Source organism: Gorilla gorilla, chromosome 2 (genome assembly GCF_029281585.2).
Source record: "Gorilla gorilla gorilla isolate KB3781 chromosome 2, NHGRI_mGorGor1-v2.1_pri, whole genome shotgun sequence".
NCBI classification, from domain to species: Eukaryota; Metazoa; Chordata; class Mammalia; order Primates; family Hominidae; genus Gorilla; species Gorilla gorilla.
The window spans coordinates 153,274,714-153,295,095 of NC_086017.1; the positions used below are offsets into that span (position 1 = coordinate 153,274,714).

General features: G+C 40.3%; 1 protein-coding gene across 15 annotated transcripts in view; it reads right to left on the minus strand.

Annotated features, from left to right (window-relative positions):
* Positions 1-20,382, minus strand: part of TFDP2 (transcription factor Dp-2) — a 194,010-nt gene that overhangs the window by 138,412 nt on the left and 35,216 nt on the right. For 10 of the 15 annotated variants that reach the window (XM_019024018.4, XM_019024017.4, XM_055383127.2 and 7 more), the window contains one exon: positions 3,848-3,954. In XM_019024018.4, coding sequence (XP_018879563.1) covers positions 3,848-3,862 — 15 coding nt within the window. In that variant the 5' untranslated portion in view covers positions 3,863-3,954. Of the gene's footprint in view, positions 1-3,847; positions 3,955-9,561; positions 9,661-20,382 lie in introns of all 15 variants that reach the window. The other 5 variants (XM_055383133.2, XM_055383130.2, XM_063704269.1 and 2 more) reach the window with 1 other exon arrangement.

Genomic DNA, 20,382 nt, shown 5'->3' on the forward strand with positions numbered 1-20,382 from the left:
TTATCTTGCCTCAGTCCCTCTGGCCCAAGTAGCTGGATTACAGGCACACTGCCACCACGCCCAGCTAATTTTTGTATTTTTAGTAGAGATGGGGTTTTACCATGTTGGCCAGGCTTGTCTCGAACTCCTGACCTTAAGTATCACCTGCCTTGGCCTCCCAAAGTGCTCGGATTACAGGCGTGAGCCATCGCGCTGAGCCAATGTCTATACATTTTGATTGCTATATATACAAATTTGTATACAAATCAGATATCTTCCTAAGCAAAATTTTGCTGACAGTCTCTAGGCTATTTTTTCTTTTCTTTATCTGTATTTTCTAATTTTTCCATAATGAGTATTACAGCCTACATGTTTTTCTTAAAGATTCATTGACAAGGCAAAAAAAAAAAACCCTCAAAAATTATATTTCAAATTATTTACTGTATTATTGCTTAAATTAGAACACAACTGCATCTTTGGTCTAGAAAAATATTACTGGATACTAGATACTATTTGATAGCAATTTCACCCCAGATACAATAAATATGTTGCCAGCTCCTCACCTCTTCCTTTTGCAAAGTGATCAATCCTACATCTCATGTAGTTCTAGTAAGACAATTAATCTTAGAGGCTCAAAGTGGGCTCATGACTCAAAGCCTGGCCACTTACCGTATCCCACTTCCATCTCCACAGAGTTTAAGCAAGGTCAACTCAAACTTCTCCGTAGATTTTGAAACATAAATACTAAAAAGGGGCCAGGTGCAGTGGCTCACACTTATAATCCCAGCACTATGGGAGGCCAAGTCAGGCAGATCCCTTGAAACCAGGGGTTTGAGACCAGCCTGGGCAACATAGCCAGACTCCATCTCTTTAAAAAACAAAAGTTCCCTCTCTCCTTCTGAGACAAGTATTATGAGGCCAATGCAAGCCATTATGCCACCATACAGAAGGCCTAAAGATGGAAGAAGACAGACCCCTGACATCATCGTTTGATCCCTGGAATCTAGATGTGTTTGAAGCAGCCTCTAGACTTTTCAATTATATAAGTCAATACATTCCACTTTTTGTGTTAAGCTGTTTTGATAGGGTTTCGATCATTTGCAACTATAAGAGACCTAATAAAGCATGGATAAGACAAAAGTAACTCTTCACAAAAAAACTGCTGTCATCAGAGACATGTAAAATGAGAAAATTTAAAATGTACATATTTGAATACATGGTTAGTAATGCCTCTGTAAGAGGGCAATCTCTTCCCTATCTATAATCTCTTCTGTGTTTGTGAGTCACTTCTCAGTAACATGTGACACAATTGATCACTTCCCCTTGAAACACTTTCTTCACCTGGGCCTCCAGATCATCAGGATAACTCTTTTCTTCCTGTCTTTGCCCATTCTTTGAGTGTCCTTTATGGCTTCTCTTGCTTTCCATCTTTTTGTTGGAGAATCCCTGTGCTCAGACCTTGGTCCTTATATATTTGCTATCCATGCACTCACTATATGATCACATGTAGTCCCATTGCTTTACAATGATTTTAATATGAAATGACCCGGGCCAGGCGCGGTGGCTCACACTTATAATCCCAGCACTTTGGGAGGCTGAGGCAGGCAGATTACCTGAGGTCGGGAGTTTGAGACCAGCCTGACCAACATGGAGAAACCCCGTCTCTACTAAAAATACAAAATTAGCCAGGCATGGTGCACATGCCTGTAATCCCAGCTACTTGGGAGGCTGAGGCAGGAGAATCACTTGAACCTGGGACGCGGAGGTTGCAGTGAGCTGAGATTGTGCCGTTGTATTCCAGCCCGGGCAACAGAGCAAGACTCCATTTCAAAAAAAAAAAGAAAAAAGAAATAACCCAAAAATTTCTACCTCCATTCCTAAGCTTTCCCCTGAGCACCAGAGCCACTTAGCAAATTGCCCAGCCAATATCTCCACTTGGAAGTTTTTAGGTTTCTCAACTTTAGTATGTTCAAAACAGAATATTTAAGTTTATCACAAGATCCTATACCTCCCCAAGAATTCCTCTTCTAATTAAACAGCACAGTCATTTACCCAGTTACACAAGTCAAATACTGAGAAGTCTCTAACTTCTTTCCTGCCCTCATATCCTAATGACTCAATAAATCTTGATGACTGTCCCTAAATGACAATGAAGCAAAATCTGTATCTGCTTCTAGTTACCAATGCATGTTAAAAGCAATGTTCTGCATTATAACCCAAAATAAGCAAACAGACATAATGCAATAAGGATTTGTTTGTTAATGCTATTGTTCGGCTGCATAATGGGCAATATTTAGAACTATTGGTCTGACTCACAAGAAACCCTTTATCATCTTTCCTCACACACTGTGCTGGACCCTCAGCAGCCATTTCATGCAACAACACTTGCTTCTCCTGGTCACAACTAACTAAAGCACTAGTCAACATCAGACTTTAACTGTGCCAGAGGCTCCTCCAGGAGTCTATAACTAGAAAGGCAGGCAGGATGTATCAAGCTACCTCCTTCCCTTTTTTTTTCTTGAGACGAAGTCTCGCTCTTGTCCCCCAGGCTGGAGTGCAATGGGGTAATCTCAGCTTACTGCAACCTCCGCCTCCCGGGTTCAAGCGATTCTCCTGCCTCAGCCTCCCGAGTAGCTGGAATTACAGGCATCTGCCACCGCGCCTGGCTACTTTTTGTATTTTTAGTAGAGACGGGGTTTCACCATGTTGGCCAGGCTGGTCTCAAACTCCTGACCTCAGGTGATCCGCCCACCTTGGCCTCCCAAAGTGCTGGGATTACAGGCGTGAGCCACCGTGCCCGGCCTGCCTCCTTCCCTTTCTTCACACCTCTCTCTGAACAGGCTGGTCCCCTAACATATAGATGGAAATGCTGAGTGGGGCCATGTTCCACCATCCTGGCTGGGGAACTGAGAAAGATGATTTGGACAGACAGACAGAGGGAGAAATGAAGCAGGTACACAGTAACAAGCTGAGAGAGATGAGAAATGAAAACCAAATACTGCTTCAATTCCTGCTGGATTTCTAGTTTCTGGGCCTGGATCTTTCTGAGGGCCCATAAAATTCCCACTCTTAAATTCCTTGAGACATCCCTGTATCTTTATAACAAATTCCCTTTTTGTTTAATTCCCAGTCAAAGATTCCTACATAATAATATAGGAACAGTAAAGCAATTATACTTTAATACATATAACATTGGAACAGTAAAGCAATTTATAAATAATTCCCCTATATGTTGTACTCTTTAAGGCACAATTCTTTACCATAACTGGAAACAAACTCATTAATAAACAGTGACAAATAAATAAATAAATAAAGAGTGACATACAACTTGAAAGGAGGTATATTCAGAAATGATCACCTCAAGTAGAGGGAAAAACTTGAATAACTTCTCCAAAACATCTAAAATCTAATGTTTCTTCAGGAACCATCTCATGGAAGGTAGCAAGCTACTTTCAGACAATATCTGAGCACATACATTTCCCTGAGTAACCAAAAAAAAAAAAAAAATTAAGCCAAAGAAAACAGTGATTTGCTCAAAAAGGCCAAGTAACCCTCCAGCAAGTACCAAAACAAATTTATTACAATATCCAAAAGAGGAGGGCAGGGTGGGAAACTTTCTGGAGATAGCAATTTGCAGCTGTTGAGAAGTAACTTGGTGCCAATTTGCAAGAATGCTACTATCTCCATTAGGGCACCATATTCAGTCGCATTAAAGCTTATCTCATATTCTGCATAAACATAAACAAATACAATTATAAATCCACGCAAGTCAATTAAATCTGATTAACCAGAATGGTGAGAAAATATGTAGGAAAAAGCACAGCTCACTTTAAACAATACTTACATTAGAAAATTTACAAATACTTACATTTTTTGCCGTCATGTCAAACTGTATTCTATTTAAGATTCTGTAAAGCCATTAAAAAAATAAAAAGAAAAAAACCTTCGTCTTCAATAATTCTTTAAAAGAACAACCTGTTAAAAGAAAACAGAGGGAATAGTAATGTAATAATAATAATAGGCAACATTTATGTCACATTTACTATGTGACATGCATTGTTATCTAAGTGAACTGTCTAAATTAATCTTCACAACAACACTATGAGGTTTGTACCACCTTAATCCCCATTTTCCAAATAAAAACTAGGGCTTAGAAAGGTTAACTAATTTGACCATGTCAACTCAGTTCACAAGTGATGGAGCCTGGGCTTTGAAATGGTATTAGGCTATGCTGCTTTAGAAAATCCACTGAAAGAAACACCAGGGCTTCTTGGAGAAATGGCTGATTCTAGTACAAGATAAACCTAGAACATCTTATTGTGCCTAAAGTAAGGAAGGGCTCAAAAAATGATGGAGACATGTCAAAAGTACACAGAAATCAGCTTAAAGAGCCTACAGCTGGACAATTTTCAACAACTGAACAACAAAGTACACACTGATAGTAACAGATTATAAACCCATTGAATAGAGCCTACAATTTTCAACAACTGAACACCAAAGTACATAATGATAGTAACAGATTATAAACCCAATGAATAAAATAATAATCCAGGATTACTGGGGCTAAAGGGGGAGATGAGAAATTCTTTGCAGTAGAACGCCAACTAATAAATATAAATGAGTGATACAGTTAGTAAAACTTCCATTTTGGAACCATCATAACTAATAAGAAAAGAATAATTAATACACAGTAAAACTAGTCAGTGAAAATATGGTGAAAAATAGGATATTTCCATAGTGTTGAAATATCTCCCTACAAAATACCTACTAATTCAAATTTTCTAGTGAAAGAAATATGGCATAAATCACTTTAGCCAAGTGATCAAAGTTACCAAATGATTACCAATAATGGGGCAAGCCAACATGTGTCTCTTCAAGCGCACTGAGATGGATACAGCATGAATTCTGAGGTACATTTGCCCAATACGCAAAATCTAAATCTAATCATGAGGAAATATCAGAGAAATCCAAATTGAGAGGCATTCTACAAAATAATGGCCTGAATTCTTCAAAAAATGTTAGTGTCATGAATGGCAAAGAAAGGCTGAGAAACTTTCCAGATTTAAAAAGACTAAAAACTGCTGGGCGCAGTGGCTCACGCCTGTAATCCCAGCACTTTGGGAGGCTGAGGCGAGTGGATCACCTGAGGTCAGGAGTTCGAGACCAGCCTCGCCAACATGGTGAAACCCCTTCTCTACTAAAAATACAAAAAAAATTAGCTGGGTGTGGTGGTGCGTGCCTGTAGTCCTGGCTACTTGGGAGGTTGAGGCAGGAGAATTGCTTGAACTCAGGAGGTGGAGGTTGTAGTGAGCCGAGAACGTGCCACTGCACTCCAGCCTGGGAAACAGAAAGAGACTCCTTCTCAAAAAAATTAAATAAATAAAAAATTTTAAAAAAGACTAAAAACATATGAAAACTGAATTCAACCTGTAATCTTGGTCAGAACACTGAACTAGAAAAAAAAAAACTGTTGTGAAGACCATTATTTGGGTAATTGGAGATTAGATCTACAGACTGGATAATAGTATTGTTTCAATGTTACATTTCCTGACTTTGATCAATGAACTTGGAGTTTTCTTTTCCTCACATCTTTTTGGATTCCAAAAACTACGGAGTTTTCTATAATTGAGTGTCCTTTTTCTTACAAAAAATACACTAAAATATTTAGGAGTGGAGGGGTATAATGGTGGCAACTTACTCTCAAATGATGACAAAATATGGTCTCACTATACAGAGAAAGAATAATAAAGAATATGTGACAAAATGGTTACAACTGGTGAATCTGGGTGAAGGGCATCTGGGAGTTCTTTGACCTATTTTTGTAACTTTTCTCTTATTTTAAAATTATCTCAAAATTAAACTTTAATAAGACATTCAAGGGGAAGGATAAAATAAAACTTAACTTCGAAAAGATCATAAATAATGGGTGTTCAAAGAAATGGGGGCTTCAAATGGCTGCCTTATATGTTAGAATTTGAATCTACAAGTAAAATTTTGTAGAAGAAAAGCAAGGTGTTTTTTTTTCTGTTTTTTCATGTGCAGAACATGCAGTTTTGTTACATAGGTATACATAGGTATACGTGTGCCATGGTGATTTGCTGCACCTATCAACCCGTCACCTAGGTTTTAAGCTCCACATGCATTAGCTATTTGTCCTTATGCTCCCCCCTCCTTTCTTTTGCTTTTCAATAAAACACTGAATTTGTAATTTTTCAATGATAAAGCATAAATTTAAAAATCGAAGTAAAACCTGAACCACAATTACAAGTTTTGCTTACAGTAGTTGTACAATGTCTATTATGACCTAATCTAAAAATAAAGTTCCTATGCTATATCTGTTCTACATTTATCAATTATTTCTTACGTCCTCTATAGTGATATAAATTTGAATGTAAGATAAATAATAAAGCACAAATTCCTGATATCCCATTCAACAGACTACCTGGCATATTCAAACTAATAATTTAAATTTAAAACGTAAGTATTGCATTTTGAAGATTAATATTTCAACCAAGCTTGATCTAACAGATCTATACAGAATTCTGTATCTAATAGATCTGAAACATCTCTTTAGGCACAAATTTATAAAATGTGTCCATATATGCTATCACCAAGGGGAAGCAAAAATTTCAGAGAGGAAATATTACACAGATTATGGTCTCTGACTACCATGCAATTAAATTAGGAATCAACTATTTTTTAGAAAGTTAAAAGTCATATATTTAGCTACATTATTAAACACTCCATGAATGTGAAATATTTAGAACTAGAATAACAATTAAAAAATAAAATATTCAGAAAGAAATGACAATGAAAATTTTAAAAACATAAAATCCAGCAGAACTAGTACCTAGGGTATATTTATATTTCTTTTTATTCATTAAGCCATCAATCAATTTAAATACGTAAAAGAACAGTGAGAACTCAAAGAAATATGAAAAGAAACAAAGAGCATAAATTAATGAAATAGAAAAAAAATCAACAAATTAACAGCCTGGTTGTAAGCGTCCTGCTTGAAGTCAGCATCTAATAAATAAAGCAGCAGTGCAGTAGAGTGGAAAGAGTATGGACTTTGGCTCCGTCTCAGCTCTGATACTTAGTTGTGTGATCCTGAACAAGTAACCTAACCTCTTAGAGCCTCCATGTCTTCATCTGAAAAACTGATACACTGAATGTTTCAGAGTTATGTTAGGAGTTTATACGTCCTCCAGTTTATACATATTCTGAACACTCCTAACAACAAAAAAGTTCAATTTTAACAAATTTAAGACTATCTCATGACCTGCTGAAATACAGTTATAACAAAAAAACTACTAAGTCTTTTCCATCAAATGGTTTGAACATGTTACATTTTAGAAACCCTCTATATTTCCAAAGCAAATACTATTGCCTACCCAATATCATTTTCCTCTTCTTCCTTACAAGCTGAAGTGGCAATGTGCCCCCAACTACAAATACTACATCGTCAACCTTCCTCTCAGATGGGCTAACCATATCACAGATAACATAATTCTGGCCAATGAAATATAAGCAGACATTGTTGGTGTGGGCTACCAGATTCAACTAGTAGGTGTCCTTTTTTCCCCACCCTTCATGTTTTTTTGTGCCCACCCTTCATGTTTTTTTGTGCCCAGAGCATAGTTGTGATGGCTAGAGCTGCTTGTCTCCGGGCATCTGCTCCATTTCTGAATTCAGTACTCAATGATGTTATATTTCCTAAGGGCTGGGCTAATGAGGGTCACTGTGTTATTCACGCAAATAAAATGAAATTAACAGAGTATTACTATTTCAGCACAATATAGTAAGAGGGTACCAATAAAAATAGCCACATTAATGAGCTTCACAGAACAAAGTACAATTTTGTTTGGTATTCCTTTGACTCTCCACACCAGAGTACAGCACAAACTGGAATCTCTAAGTATTACCTAAATAATAAATGTTTGAAATAAAGCCAAAGTGCATGGATTTCTTAAGCAAATTTACCTTAACATCTCTGTGTCTCAATTTCTTCATCTCTAAAATAGTAAGAGTCAGCCACTTAATTAAATGAGTCAATACATGTAAAATTACTAAGACACTGCCTAGCACAAGGTAAGCATTCAATGTTAGAGGGGGGAAAAATCTGTTCATTGATTTCTCATGACAAATTAAGGTTTCCTTCTCTAAAATAAATAATACATAATTCCCACATGGTAGAAGTGAAAAATACCATAACATAAACCCAATTTCAAAATAGAAAAAAACCTGTTTAATTGTGGTTAAAAAAAAAAACTCTTCTAAAATTAACAAGAGTAGGCAATAACTTCATTCACTCATTACTCATCCAGCAAATACTGAACAGTCACTATGTGCATGGCACTATCTCAGGCAATGAAGACAGCCTAGTAGATGAGAAAGACTGTAATCACCAAACGTTCAAATGTAATTTTAAAGAAATAAAGTTACATTAAGATAGACATTGTAAAAACAAATGGGATTGTGATAGAGACCTTCTTCATTCAATTAAAAATTAAGTATGCTGTATTGGCTTTGAGTGATACTTTATAGCATTTTAATTTAAAAATACACATTTCTAAATAGTTTTAAAGTTTTTGTCTTTTTTGACATTGTCTTTAATCTATAAATTATTTGCATTGTATGACTTAAACTTTCAAAAGTGTCTAGAAATTAAATAAATTTGGCACAGAAAGATTCAAGAAGCTGTCATCTTTGGCAGTATGGACGATTCTCAGAGATAAACCAGTCATGTGCACTGATGCATTATGTTTTATCCAGACTCAACAATTGCACACTTCTTCCCGTCACCAAGCTCTTCTGTTAGTTAAAAAAATAAGTTGGATTTCTTCTTCCAGCTTCATGAACACATTATGTCAAGCTCAAAAAGTCAATCTTTTGACCTCGCCATCTGCCATGATCTCGTCAGTTTCAGACAATGCAACTCCCACAGATGGTCTCAAAATGCAAGCCCTTTCCCATTCCAATCACAATTTAGCAGCTCCAGCCACAAAGCCTTTTAAAATTAATCAAAATACAAGGAAGAAAGCACAAAGTTATGGATAAATTTGTAGAATCAAGCAGTAACATAATTTGAATCAGGATCTGTAGACTTTCTAACACTGACAAAAAAGCTGCTACTAAAAATTAATAGGAAAGGTAGCATATTTAAACGGCAGATGTTACTAATTTTAAATACATACTCATGACTCAAAATTTAGAAAATACACAAAACAAAAAGCAAGAAACAAATATCAGCCATAATCCTACTTGTCAGAAGCAACTACAATAACTTATTGGCACAAATCCTTTCAGTATTCTCTCTGTGCATTCAAACTTTTGAGATGTGGTATTAATTAGAAGATATTTTCTTTTTTTTTTCTTTTTTTTTTTTTTTTTTTTTCCGAGACGGAGTCTTGCTCTGTCACCCAGGCTGGAGTGCAGTTGCTCAATCTCAGCTCACTGCAACCTCTACCTCCTGGGTTCAAGCAATCCTCCTGCCTCAGCCTCCCAAGTAGCTGGAATTACAGGCGCGTGCCACCACATCTGGCTAATTTTTTTGTATTTTTAGTAGAGACGGGGTTTTACCATGTTGGCCACGCTGGTCTTGAACTCCTGACCTCATGATCCACCTGCCTCAGCCTCCCAAAGTGCTGGGATTACAGGTGTGAGCCACCGCACCCGGCCCTAGAAGATATTTTCATAGAAAGGGATAATATGTAACTTTTTCTTACGTGAACAGCATATCTAGGCATTCTCTCAAGTGCTTCACATGTATATCATATCATTCGCACCACAACTTTATCAGATAAATATTATTATTTTCATTTTACAGAAGACAAAACAGTTTTAGAGAGTTCAAGCAATTTTCCCAGTTAACCAACTGTACAAATTACAGTGCCAGAATATGAACTCATGATCTCACACCAGCAAAAGTGTTCTTAACTACTATAATACTTTACAAAATATATCTGACTTGAGATATAATAAATATATTCTCAAGATATTATAACAAAATGATATATAATTATAATTACAATAAATTCAGAGAAAATGATAACCTACTATGCTGAAAGAATCCTTTAAAATCTCATATAGGACATATACATATGACATAGAATTTTTCTCCTTTTCAATTCCGTTTTTTGAAATTTCAATATTAAATTGAATTTTTATTTTTTGAGTAGGTTGTGTGAAAGTTGATTACATGCCAGTTAGAGCTTGCCAGCTCCCCAAAACCTTACTAGTGCCAATGAGCTTTCTTGAAGAGTGATATGTAACATTTCTCCTTTTTATAAAACCTCTAACCTCTTTGTTCTTCAGACAGCCAAGACCACATGGTCTGTGTGTATTTCCCAAATTGCAATTCTTTCTTTTTTTTTATTTTTATTTTTATTTTTTTTGAGACAGAGTCTGGCTCTGTCACCCAGGCTGGACTGTAGTGGCGTGATCTTGGCTCACTGCAACCTCTCCCTCCCAGGTTCAAGTGATTCTCCTGCCTCAGCCTCCCAAGTAGCTAGGATTACAGGAGCCTGCCACCACGCATGGCTAATTTTTTTATTTTTAGTAGAGACGGGGTTTCACCATGTTGGCCAGGCTGGTTTCAAACTCCTGACCTCAAGTGACCCGCCCACCTCTGCCTCCCAAAGTGCTAGGATTACAGGCATGAGCCACCATGCCCGGCCTGCAATTTTCTTCTCAAATAAAATATTTTAATCTCAGAGATTTGTCTCTCTATTTCAACTTGACAGTTGTAAATTTCCTCATTCACTTTTTTCACAGCTACACAGTATTCCTTTACATCGTTATACTGTGATTTATTTCACTAGCCTCTACTGACAGATATTTAGATTTCATAATCTAAACTGGTGACAGTAATGACATTTTAATGACTCAAATCTTTAATGTTGTCTAGCACGCTGATGTGGTATATGCCTACCTCTCCAGCTCTATTAAACTCCTTTCCCACACCTCTTTTCTAATCCAGTTCCATTGGCTTCTGTAAGTTCAAAAACGTGCTCCTCCCGCCTCAAGGGCCTCTGTACATGCTGTTCCTTCTGTCTGGAACCTTTACCTGACAAACTCATCTTCCTTTAGATCCCTTCTCAAGTGTCACTTCCTCCGGGAAAAACATCTGTCTTCTACTACCCAGTCTAGGTCAGGGGTATCAACCTATTGCTCTCCTACTTTCTCCTTTAATAGTACACACTGGGTTGCCATTGTCTATTTATTTCTGTGATAATCAGATTGTGGTCTGTCTCTGCCAACTAAAGTATAAATTCCTTGAGCACAGGAACCCTGTCCATTTTGTTCACCCTTACATATCAAATGCCTGGCATATGGTTGAAGCTCAAGAAATACTTGTTAAATGAATTATAGACTCAGTATTTTATTTATTTTCATCCTTTAAAAATGTACGAGAATCCCATTCAGTATGACCTGGCAGCAGAAAATGAAAGGCCATGCAGACATTTAACACATCACACATCTGAAATGTCAGTAAGCTACATTTTTTTTTTTTTTTTTTTTTTGAGATGGAGTCTCACTGTCACCCAGGCTAGAGGGCAACGGTGCGATCTCGGCTCAGTGAAACCTCTGGCCCCTGGGTTCAAGCGATCCTCCTGCCTCAGCTTCCCAAGTAGCCGGGGTTAAAGGCATGCGCCACCACCCCTGGCTAATTTTGTATTTTTAGTAGAGATGGTGTTTCACCATGTTGGTCAGGCTGGTCTCAAACTAGCAAACTCAGGTGATCCGCCCGCCTCGGCCTCCCAAAGTGCTGGGATTACAGGCATGAGCCACTGCACCTGGCCAGCTACATAGTGTCTTGAATGTCATTTTTCTTTCATGAACAAAAAGCGTCCTGGGACCAGCATTTTATTTGTATTCGTTAATTTTTAAAAAGTTATAATAGAGCACAATTAGTTACATTAATTTTTAGCAGAAAAAAATAGTATGCAAGAATTTTTCTTAAAAAAACACTTTTATTTACTAAAAGCTGTTCTTCCTAGAACCATTGGCATTTTACACGTTAAACAGAAAAAGAGACTTATTTTTATGTTCATTGCTCCCTTTATTTTAGAGGCAGGGTCTCACTCTGTCACCCCGGCTGGAGTGCAGTGGCATGATCTCAACTTACTGTAACCTCCACCTCCCGAGTTCAAGTGATCCTCCCACCTCAGCCTACTCAGTCGTTGGGACTACAGGTGCAGGCGCATGCCACCACACCCAGCTAATTTTTGTATTTTTTGTAGAGATGGAGTTTCGCCACATTGCCCAGGCTGGTCTTGAAATCCTAAACTCAAGAGATCCACCCATCTCAGCCTCCCAAAGTGCTGGGATTACAAGCATGAGCCACCACACCCAGTCCATTGCTCACTTTTAAAAATTGAAGAAAAAAAAAATGCAGCCAGGCACGGTGGCTCACGTCTGTAATCCCAGCACTTTGGGAGGCCGAGGCAGGCAGATCACCTGAGGTCAGGAGTTTGAGACCAGCCTGGTCAACACGACGAAACCCTGTCTCTACTAAAAATACAAAAATTAGCCGGGTGTGGTGGCAAGCGCCTATAATCCCAGCTACTTGGGAGGCTGAGGCGGGAGAATCACTTGAACCTGGAAGGTGGTGGTTGCAGTGAGCCGAGATCATGCCACTGTACTCCAGCCTGGGCAACAGAACGAGACTCCGTCTCAAAAAAAAAAAAAAAAAGTGCTCAGAATTATATAATAATGAATAATGACATAATGAGATACATGAATAATGTTATCTGAGCACTACTCATTCATTTACTTATTGGATAAATACTTATTGATAGCCAGCTACCCGTCAAACACTGAGTATTAAAAATACTGAGCACTGGCTGGGTACAGGGGCTCACACCTGTAATCCCAGCACTTTGGGAGGCCCTGGTAGGCAGATTGCTTGAGCCTAGGAGTTTCACTCTAGCGTGGGCAAAATAGTATGATCCTATCTCTCAAAAAATACAAAAAAATTCACCAGGCATGGTGGCACACACCTGTGGTCCCAGCTAATCTGGAGGCTGAGGCAGGAGGATCCCTTGAGCCCAGGAGGTAGAGGCTGCAGTGAGCCATGATCATGCCACTGCACTCCAGCCTGAGCAACAGAGTGAAATTCTGCCTTGGAAAAAAAAAAAGATACTGAGCATTAAATGCTCATCCTTAAAGATACTATGGAAAACAATGACAGTCCCTGCCTTCATGGAGCCTGTATTTCAGCTATGAAGGCATGCATTAAATGACAAATTTCACAATTAACTACTTAATGACAGTCACTACAAGTGCTATGATGGAGACATAAAAGATTCATAGAAACAGGCTGGGTGCGGTGGCTCACGCCTGTAATCCCAGCACTTTGGGAGGCCGAGGCAGGCGGATTACCTGAGGTCAGGAGTTCGAGACCAGCCTGGCCAACATGGTGAAACCCCGTCTCTACTAAAAATACAAAAATTAGCCAGGTGTGGTGGCATATGCCTGTAATCCCAACTACCCAGAGGCTGAGGCAGGAGAATTGCTTGAGCCCAGGAGGCGGAGGTTGCAGTTAGCCGAGATCGTGCCACTGCACTCCAGCCTGGCCGACAGAGTTAGACTTTGTCTCAAAAAAAAAAAAAAAAAAAAGATTCATATAAACATGTAAAATAGAGGACTTGAACTCTGGTGGTTTTACAGAAGACTTCTCTGAAGAAGTCAAGTTTGAGCTGAGCTCACCAAAAAAAGAAAAAAAAAAAAAACACACAAACTGAGTAAACCACTGGCAAAGAGAGAGGGATATATTCTACTCAAAGGAAACAGCACCGGAAAGATCAAAGGAAGAAAAGTATGTGGGAGGTTCCAGGGTCTAAGGAAGGTCCTAATAATATGTGCCAAAAAACAAAGGGCAAGGCAACGGGCTGCTAAGAGATGAGGTAGGAAGCCAGATCATGCAGGATACTGATTTTTCAAAATTTTTATCAGATTTGGCCGGGTGTGGTGGCTCACGCCTGTAATCCCAGCACTTTGGGGGGCTGAGGCAGGAAGATCACTTGCGCTCAGAAGTTTGAGACCAGCTTGGACAACATAGCGAAACCCCATCTCTACTAAAAATACAAAAATTAGCTGGATGTGCTGGAGCGTGCCTGTAATCCCAGTTACTTGGGAGGCTGAGACAGGAGAATCACTTGAACCCAGAAGGCAGAGGCTGTAGTGAGCTGAGATGGTGTCATTGCACTCCAGCCTGGGTGACAAAGCAAGACTCTGTCTAAAAAAAAAAAAAATTAAATCAGATTAGTGGGAAGCCTCAGAATGATTTTAAGTAGAGAGCTACAGCATCTGAACCAAAGACAGAACCAAATTCACCAAAGATTAAGTAAAAATTATTTGTATTCTAATTCTTTAAAAACCAGTAATATTAGCCATATCTTGTAATTCTTCAGTAACTGAAATGCTCACTCATTTCTTGACTATACCAAATAAGTTTCTATTCACTATCTATTTATCTAGCAGTCAAACCACCTTAAACCTCTGTAACAAGATTCTCAGCTCAGAAATAAGAAAAGCAAAAAAAAATTCCCCAGAGCTCATCGCAGCTTTCACAAAACCATGTACTAGTTAGTAACTCAAGTCCTTAGGCCTTCCCTCATCTTATACGTTTTATTTAGCATAAAGTTCTTAGTATATGTGCTTTGATTTTCAGGCTAGGAGCCAATTATACTTAGCAGAAAGACATGGTAATAGGGAGCAAATGGGCTAACACTGTTACAGGTGAACACATTGACAAAGTGATTGACAACAAGCAGCTTAATACTAAAAGAAAATTAGATACAGAGTGCTATCTCACCAAATAAATTCACTGAGGTAGAATTCTTCTGTCACTCCCTGGCAAATTGATTTTTTTTTAAATTGAGACAGAGGTCTTGCTATATTGCCCAAGCTGGTCTCAAATTTCTGGCCTTAAGACATCCTCTTGTCTCAGCCTCCTGAGTAGCTGGGACTACAGGCACGTGCCACCACACCCAGCCAAAACTGGATTGACATGTTCTACAATAAAACCTAAAGGCTACTTTCATTTCAAATATATTATGCAATATTAACAGATTATCGATATGTATTATTTGTTCTTAATTACCGAAAACAAAAGACTGAGGGCAAAAACTTACTTCTGTCCCTACCCAAAGAAGCAATATTAGATGAGAGCACACAAACTAAGAATAAAATCACATTCTGAGACCCTGCCAAGAACCTAATAGAAACATTCTTTTATCAAGCAGTACAAGCCAAATTTTAAACCATTAATTCACTCATGCACAATGACTACATGGATCAGATCACCTGTTACACATATGCTGCTTAGCAAAGTCTCATTTCCAGATTAACAAAGCTTTAGATTAGCATCACAAATGTTAAGACTTATCTTTACTTGAACCATCAAAACAAGCTAGATGACATTATTTATTTATTTATTTATTTTGAGATGGAATCTCGCTCTGTCACCAGAATGGAGTGCAGTGGCATGATCTTGGCTCACTGCAACCTCCGCCTCCCGGGTTCAAAGGATTCTCCTGCCTCAGCCTCCCGAGTAGCTGGGACTACAGGCATGCGCCACCACACCCGGCTAATTTTTTTTGTATTTTTAGTAGAGACGGGGTTCCACCATGTTGGCCACAACGGTCTCGATCTTTTGACCTCATGATCCGCCCCGCCTTGGCCTCCCAAAATGGTGGGATTACAGGAGTGAGCCACTGTGCCCGGCCGACTTTTTAAAATATTATTTGGTATTAATATATATTTATAGACAAACTGTTGTATAATGAACTATATGCAAGCATGAAATGTTCAACCTGAGTCATTAAAATATGATTACTGTGACCAACAAAAGATTCCAAGATGACAAAAATGGGGCATTCAAAAGGAAGCAATTGGAGAAGAAAATAGCACCATTTCTAATGCTTATTTAGAATACAACTGTACTTATACAAATACCTAATCTATATTCAAATGAAAATGAAACAATTGTATAATCAGCATCACCATGGTATTTAATAAGCAATTCCTCAAAATAACTCTACAGAATAGGGCCGGGGGGGGGTGGCTCACGCCTGTAATCCCAGCACTTTCGGAGGCCGAGGCGGGCGGATCACGAGGTCAGGAGATCAAGATCATCCTGTCTAACACGGTGAATCCCTGCCTCTACTAAAAATACAAAAAAATTAGCCAGGCGTGATGGCGGGCGCCTGTAGTCTCAGCTACTCAGGAGGCTGAGGCAGGAGAATGGCGTGAACCCGGGAGGTGGAGCTTGCAGCGAGCCGAGATCGCGCCACTGCACTCCAGCCTGGGCGACAAAGCGAGAATCCGTCTCAAAAAAAAAAAAAAAAAAAAAAAGGTATAGTTATCTCCATTTTATAGAAGGGAAAATTGAGTCAGCTTAAGTAACTTGCCCAAGGTCACAGAGAAGCAAAATGTATAATGAAGTTTAAATAAATGTTACTATATACATGTTCCATGATATCATAAAAAGACATGTCCTAAGCAGTTTTCATTTTAAAGTAATTTAAGGTTTTAAAAAATATAGGATATTTGTGTTATCTGTATGTATAAATGTTTAAGAATATAAAGTATTAGTTTTAGATGACTAAAAAGAGCCTTATAGAAAAATGAACAATTGCCTTGTTTGCATACGCTCCTCATCCACTTTATTTTTTTCATGTACCATATATTGAAAATCCCTAACAATCACAACCCCCTATCAGACTCCACAGGATATGATGGAGATCGTGAAATTTTATACTAACTAAAGGTTAACTGCAAAAGCTGTCATCATTTTTCTCAATTTTCAAGCAGGGTACAGGTTTTTTTTTTTTCCTACCTTCTTAAAAACACCTTTGGAAAGGGAAAGGAAAGTTGAATGATATATGTGCTCACTACAAAATAATCCAAAGATATAGAAGAGCACAAAGAAGAAAACAAAAATTACTCTAAATCTTACTATTGAAAGATAAGAAGAACCTAATGATATTTGTACAGACACTTTCAGGTACATGTATATGCACAGATGTATATTTAAATGTAAAGGTATATGTATATACAGGAAAATGTACATAAGCAAGTCATATACATTATTCTGTTACTGCCAGTTTTCAAGATGTCCTATAAAGGCTTCCACAAAAAAATTCTTTCAATAAAAAAATTATATATGCTCATAAGAAAAAAAAAACTCAACAGTGCAGAAGAAAATACAATACAAAGCAAGTCTTCCTTAATTCCTGCCCCCTCCACTTCCACTACAATTCTTACAAGCAGATGAATACCATTAATAGAATTCACTGACATTTATATTTGTGTTCTTATATATATTCTTTTAAAAACATTTAAATTATAGATACATGAAAACATTCTGGTTATTAAAAAGTCCATACAGATAAAGAAAATCTCCCCATCTGAACACCTCAAATATCATTTCTAAACTTCATTGTTATCAGTTTGGTAAATATCCTTACACAGAGCTCATTCCATGCATTTTCTTTTTTTTTTTTTTCTGAGACAGAGTCTTGCTCTCTCGCCCAGGCTGGAGTGCAGTGGCGCGATCTCGGCTCACTGCAAGCTCCACCTCCCAGGTTCACGCCATTCTCCTGCCTCAGCCTCCTGAGTAGCTGGGACTACAGGCGCCCACGACTGCACCCGGCTAATTTTTTGTATTTTTAGTAGAGACGGGGTTTCACCGTGTTAGCCAGGACGGTCTCGATCTCCTGACCTTGTGATCCGCCAGCCTCGGCCTCCCAAAGTGCTGGGATTACAGGCGTAAGCCACCGCGCCCGGCCCATACCATGCATATTCATATAAGTACCTGCATGTAGAGAAATACACTTTTGTTGTTTTTAGTCTTTTTAAATTTTAGTCTTGTTCAATAGTATCATACTATGATGTTGTTTTTTTCATTTAACAATGATAGATTTACTATTGCTGTTAAATGTTACAATAGTGCTACCTTCTTGCAGTAACAGAACAGTTTTCAATCTTGATTGTGGTGGTGGCTATATGAATCTATACATCTAATAACATGTCATAGAACTATACACAAAGACACACCAAAAAATGGGCACATGCAAAAACTAGTGAAATCCAAGTAGGATCTGTAGTCCAGTTAATTATATTGTACCAATGTCAATTTCCTGATTTGGCCAATGTACTATAATTACATAAGATGTTACCACTTGGGGGAAGTTGGGCTACGGGTAAATGGGATTTCTCTGTATTCATTTTGCAACTTTTTTTTTTTTTTTCTTGAGACAGGGTCTTGCTCTGTCACCCAGGCTGGAATGCAGTGGTGCAATCACAGCTCACTGCAACTTCAAACTCCTGGGCTCAAGCAATCCTCCCGCCTTAACTCCCAAGTAGCTGGGTATACAGGCATATACCCTAACACTGGGCTAATTTTTAAAATTTTTGGTAGAGATAGAGTCTCGCTATGTAGCCCAGGCTGGTCTTGAACTCCTGTCCTCAAGTGATCCTCCCAACTCAGCCTTCCAAAGTGCTGGGATTACAGGTGTGAGCCAGAGTCCAGCCACTGGTATTCTCTTAAGAGGAAAAAAGAAGCCGAAGCCCTCTCCCTCTCCCTCTCCCTCTCCCTCTCCCCACGGTCTCCCTCTCCCTCTCTTTCCACGGTCTCCCTCTGATGCCGAGCCGAAGCTGGACGGTACTGCTGCCATCTCAGCTCACTGCAACCTCCCTGCCTGATTCTCCTGCCTCAGCCTGCCGAGTGCCTGCCATTGCAGGCGCGCGCCGCCACGCCTGACTGGTTTTCGTATTTTTTTGGTGGAGACGGGGTTTCGCTGTGTCGGCCGGGCTGGTCTCCAGCTCCTAACCGCGAGTGATCTGCCAGCCTCGGCCTCCCGAGGTGCCGGGATTGCAGACAGAGTCTCGTTAACTCAGTGCTCAATGGCGCCCAGGCTGGAGTGCAGTGGCGTGATCTCGGCCCGCTACAACCACCTCCCAGCCGCCTGCCTTGGCCTCCCAAAGTGCCGTGATTGCAGCCTCTGCCCAGCCGCCACCCCGTCTGGGAAGTGAGGAGCGTCTCTGCCTGGCCGCCCATCGTCTGGGATGTGAGGAGCCCCTCTGCCTGGCTGCCCAGTCTGGAAAGCGAGGAGCGTCTCTGCCCGGCCACCATCCCATCTAGGAAGTGAGGAGCGCCTCTTCCCAGCCGCCATCACATCCTGGAAGTGAGGAGCGTCTCTGCCCGGCCGCCCATCGTCTGAGATGTGGGGAGCACCTCTGCCCTGCCGCCCCGTCCGGGATGTGAGGAGCGTCTCTGCCCGGCCGCCCCGTCTGAGAAGTGAGGAGACCCTCTGCCTGGCAACCGCCCCGTCTGAGAAGTGAGGAGCCCCTCCGCCCAGCAGCCACCCCGTCTGGGAAGAGAGGAGCGTCTCCGCCCGGCAGCCACCTCGTCCGGGAGGGAGGTGGGGGGGCCAGCCCCCCGCCTGGCCAGCCGCCCCGTCCGGGAGGGAGGTGGGGGGATCAGCCCCCCGCCCGGCCAGCCGCCCTGTCCGGGAGGTGAGGGGCGCCTCTGCCCAGCCGCCCCTACTGGGAAGTGAGGAGCCCCTCTGCCTGGCCAGCCGCCCCGTCCGGGAGGGAGGTGGGGGGGTCAGCCCCCCGCCCGGCCAGCCGACCCGTCGGGGAAGTGAGGGGCGCCTCTGCCTGGCCGCCCCTACTGGGAAGTCAGGAGCCCCTCTGCCCGGCCACCACCCCGTCTGGGAGGCGTACCCAACAGCTCATTGAGAACGGGCCATGATGACAATGGCGGTTTTGTGGAATAGAAAGGGGGGAAAGGTGGGGAAAAGATTGAGAAATCGGATGGTTGCCGTGTCTGTGTAGAAAGAGGTAGACATGGGAGACTTTTCATTTTGTTCTGTACTAAGAAAAATTCTTCTGCCTTGGGATCCTGTTGATCTGTGACCTTACCCCCAACCCTGTGCTCTCTGAAACATGTGCTGTATCCACTCAGGGTTGAATGGATTAAGGGCGGTGCAAGATGTGCTTTGTTAAAACAGATGCTTGAAGGCAGCATGCTCGTTAAGAGTCATCACCACTCCCTAATCTCAAGTACCCAGGGACACAAACACTGCGGAAGGCCACAGGGTCCTCTGCCTAGGAAAACCAGAGAACTTTGTTCACTTGTTTATCTGCTGACCTTCCCTCCACTATTGTCCTGTGACCCTGCCAAATCCCCCTCTGCGAGAAACACCCAAGAATGATCATTAAAAAATAAAAAATAAAAATAAAAAAATAAAAAAATAAAAATAAAAGAGGAAAAAAGAAACAAGAGATGCAGACAGAGGGAAGAAGGCAGTTTCCTAGACAGAGGCAGAGATTGGAATTATGTGGCCACAGCCAAGGAATGCCCAGGGCTACCAGAAACTGGAAGAAGCA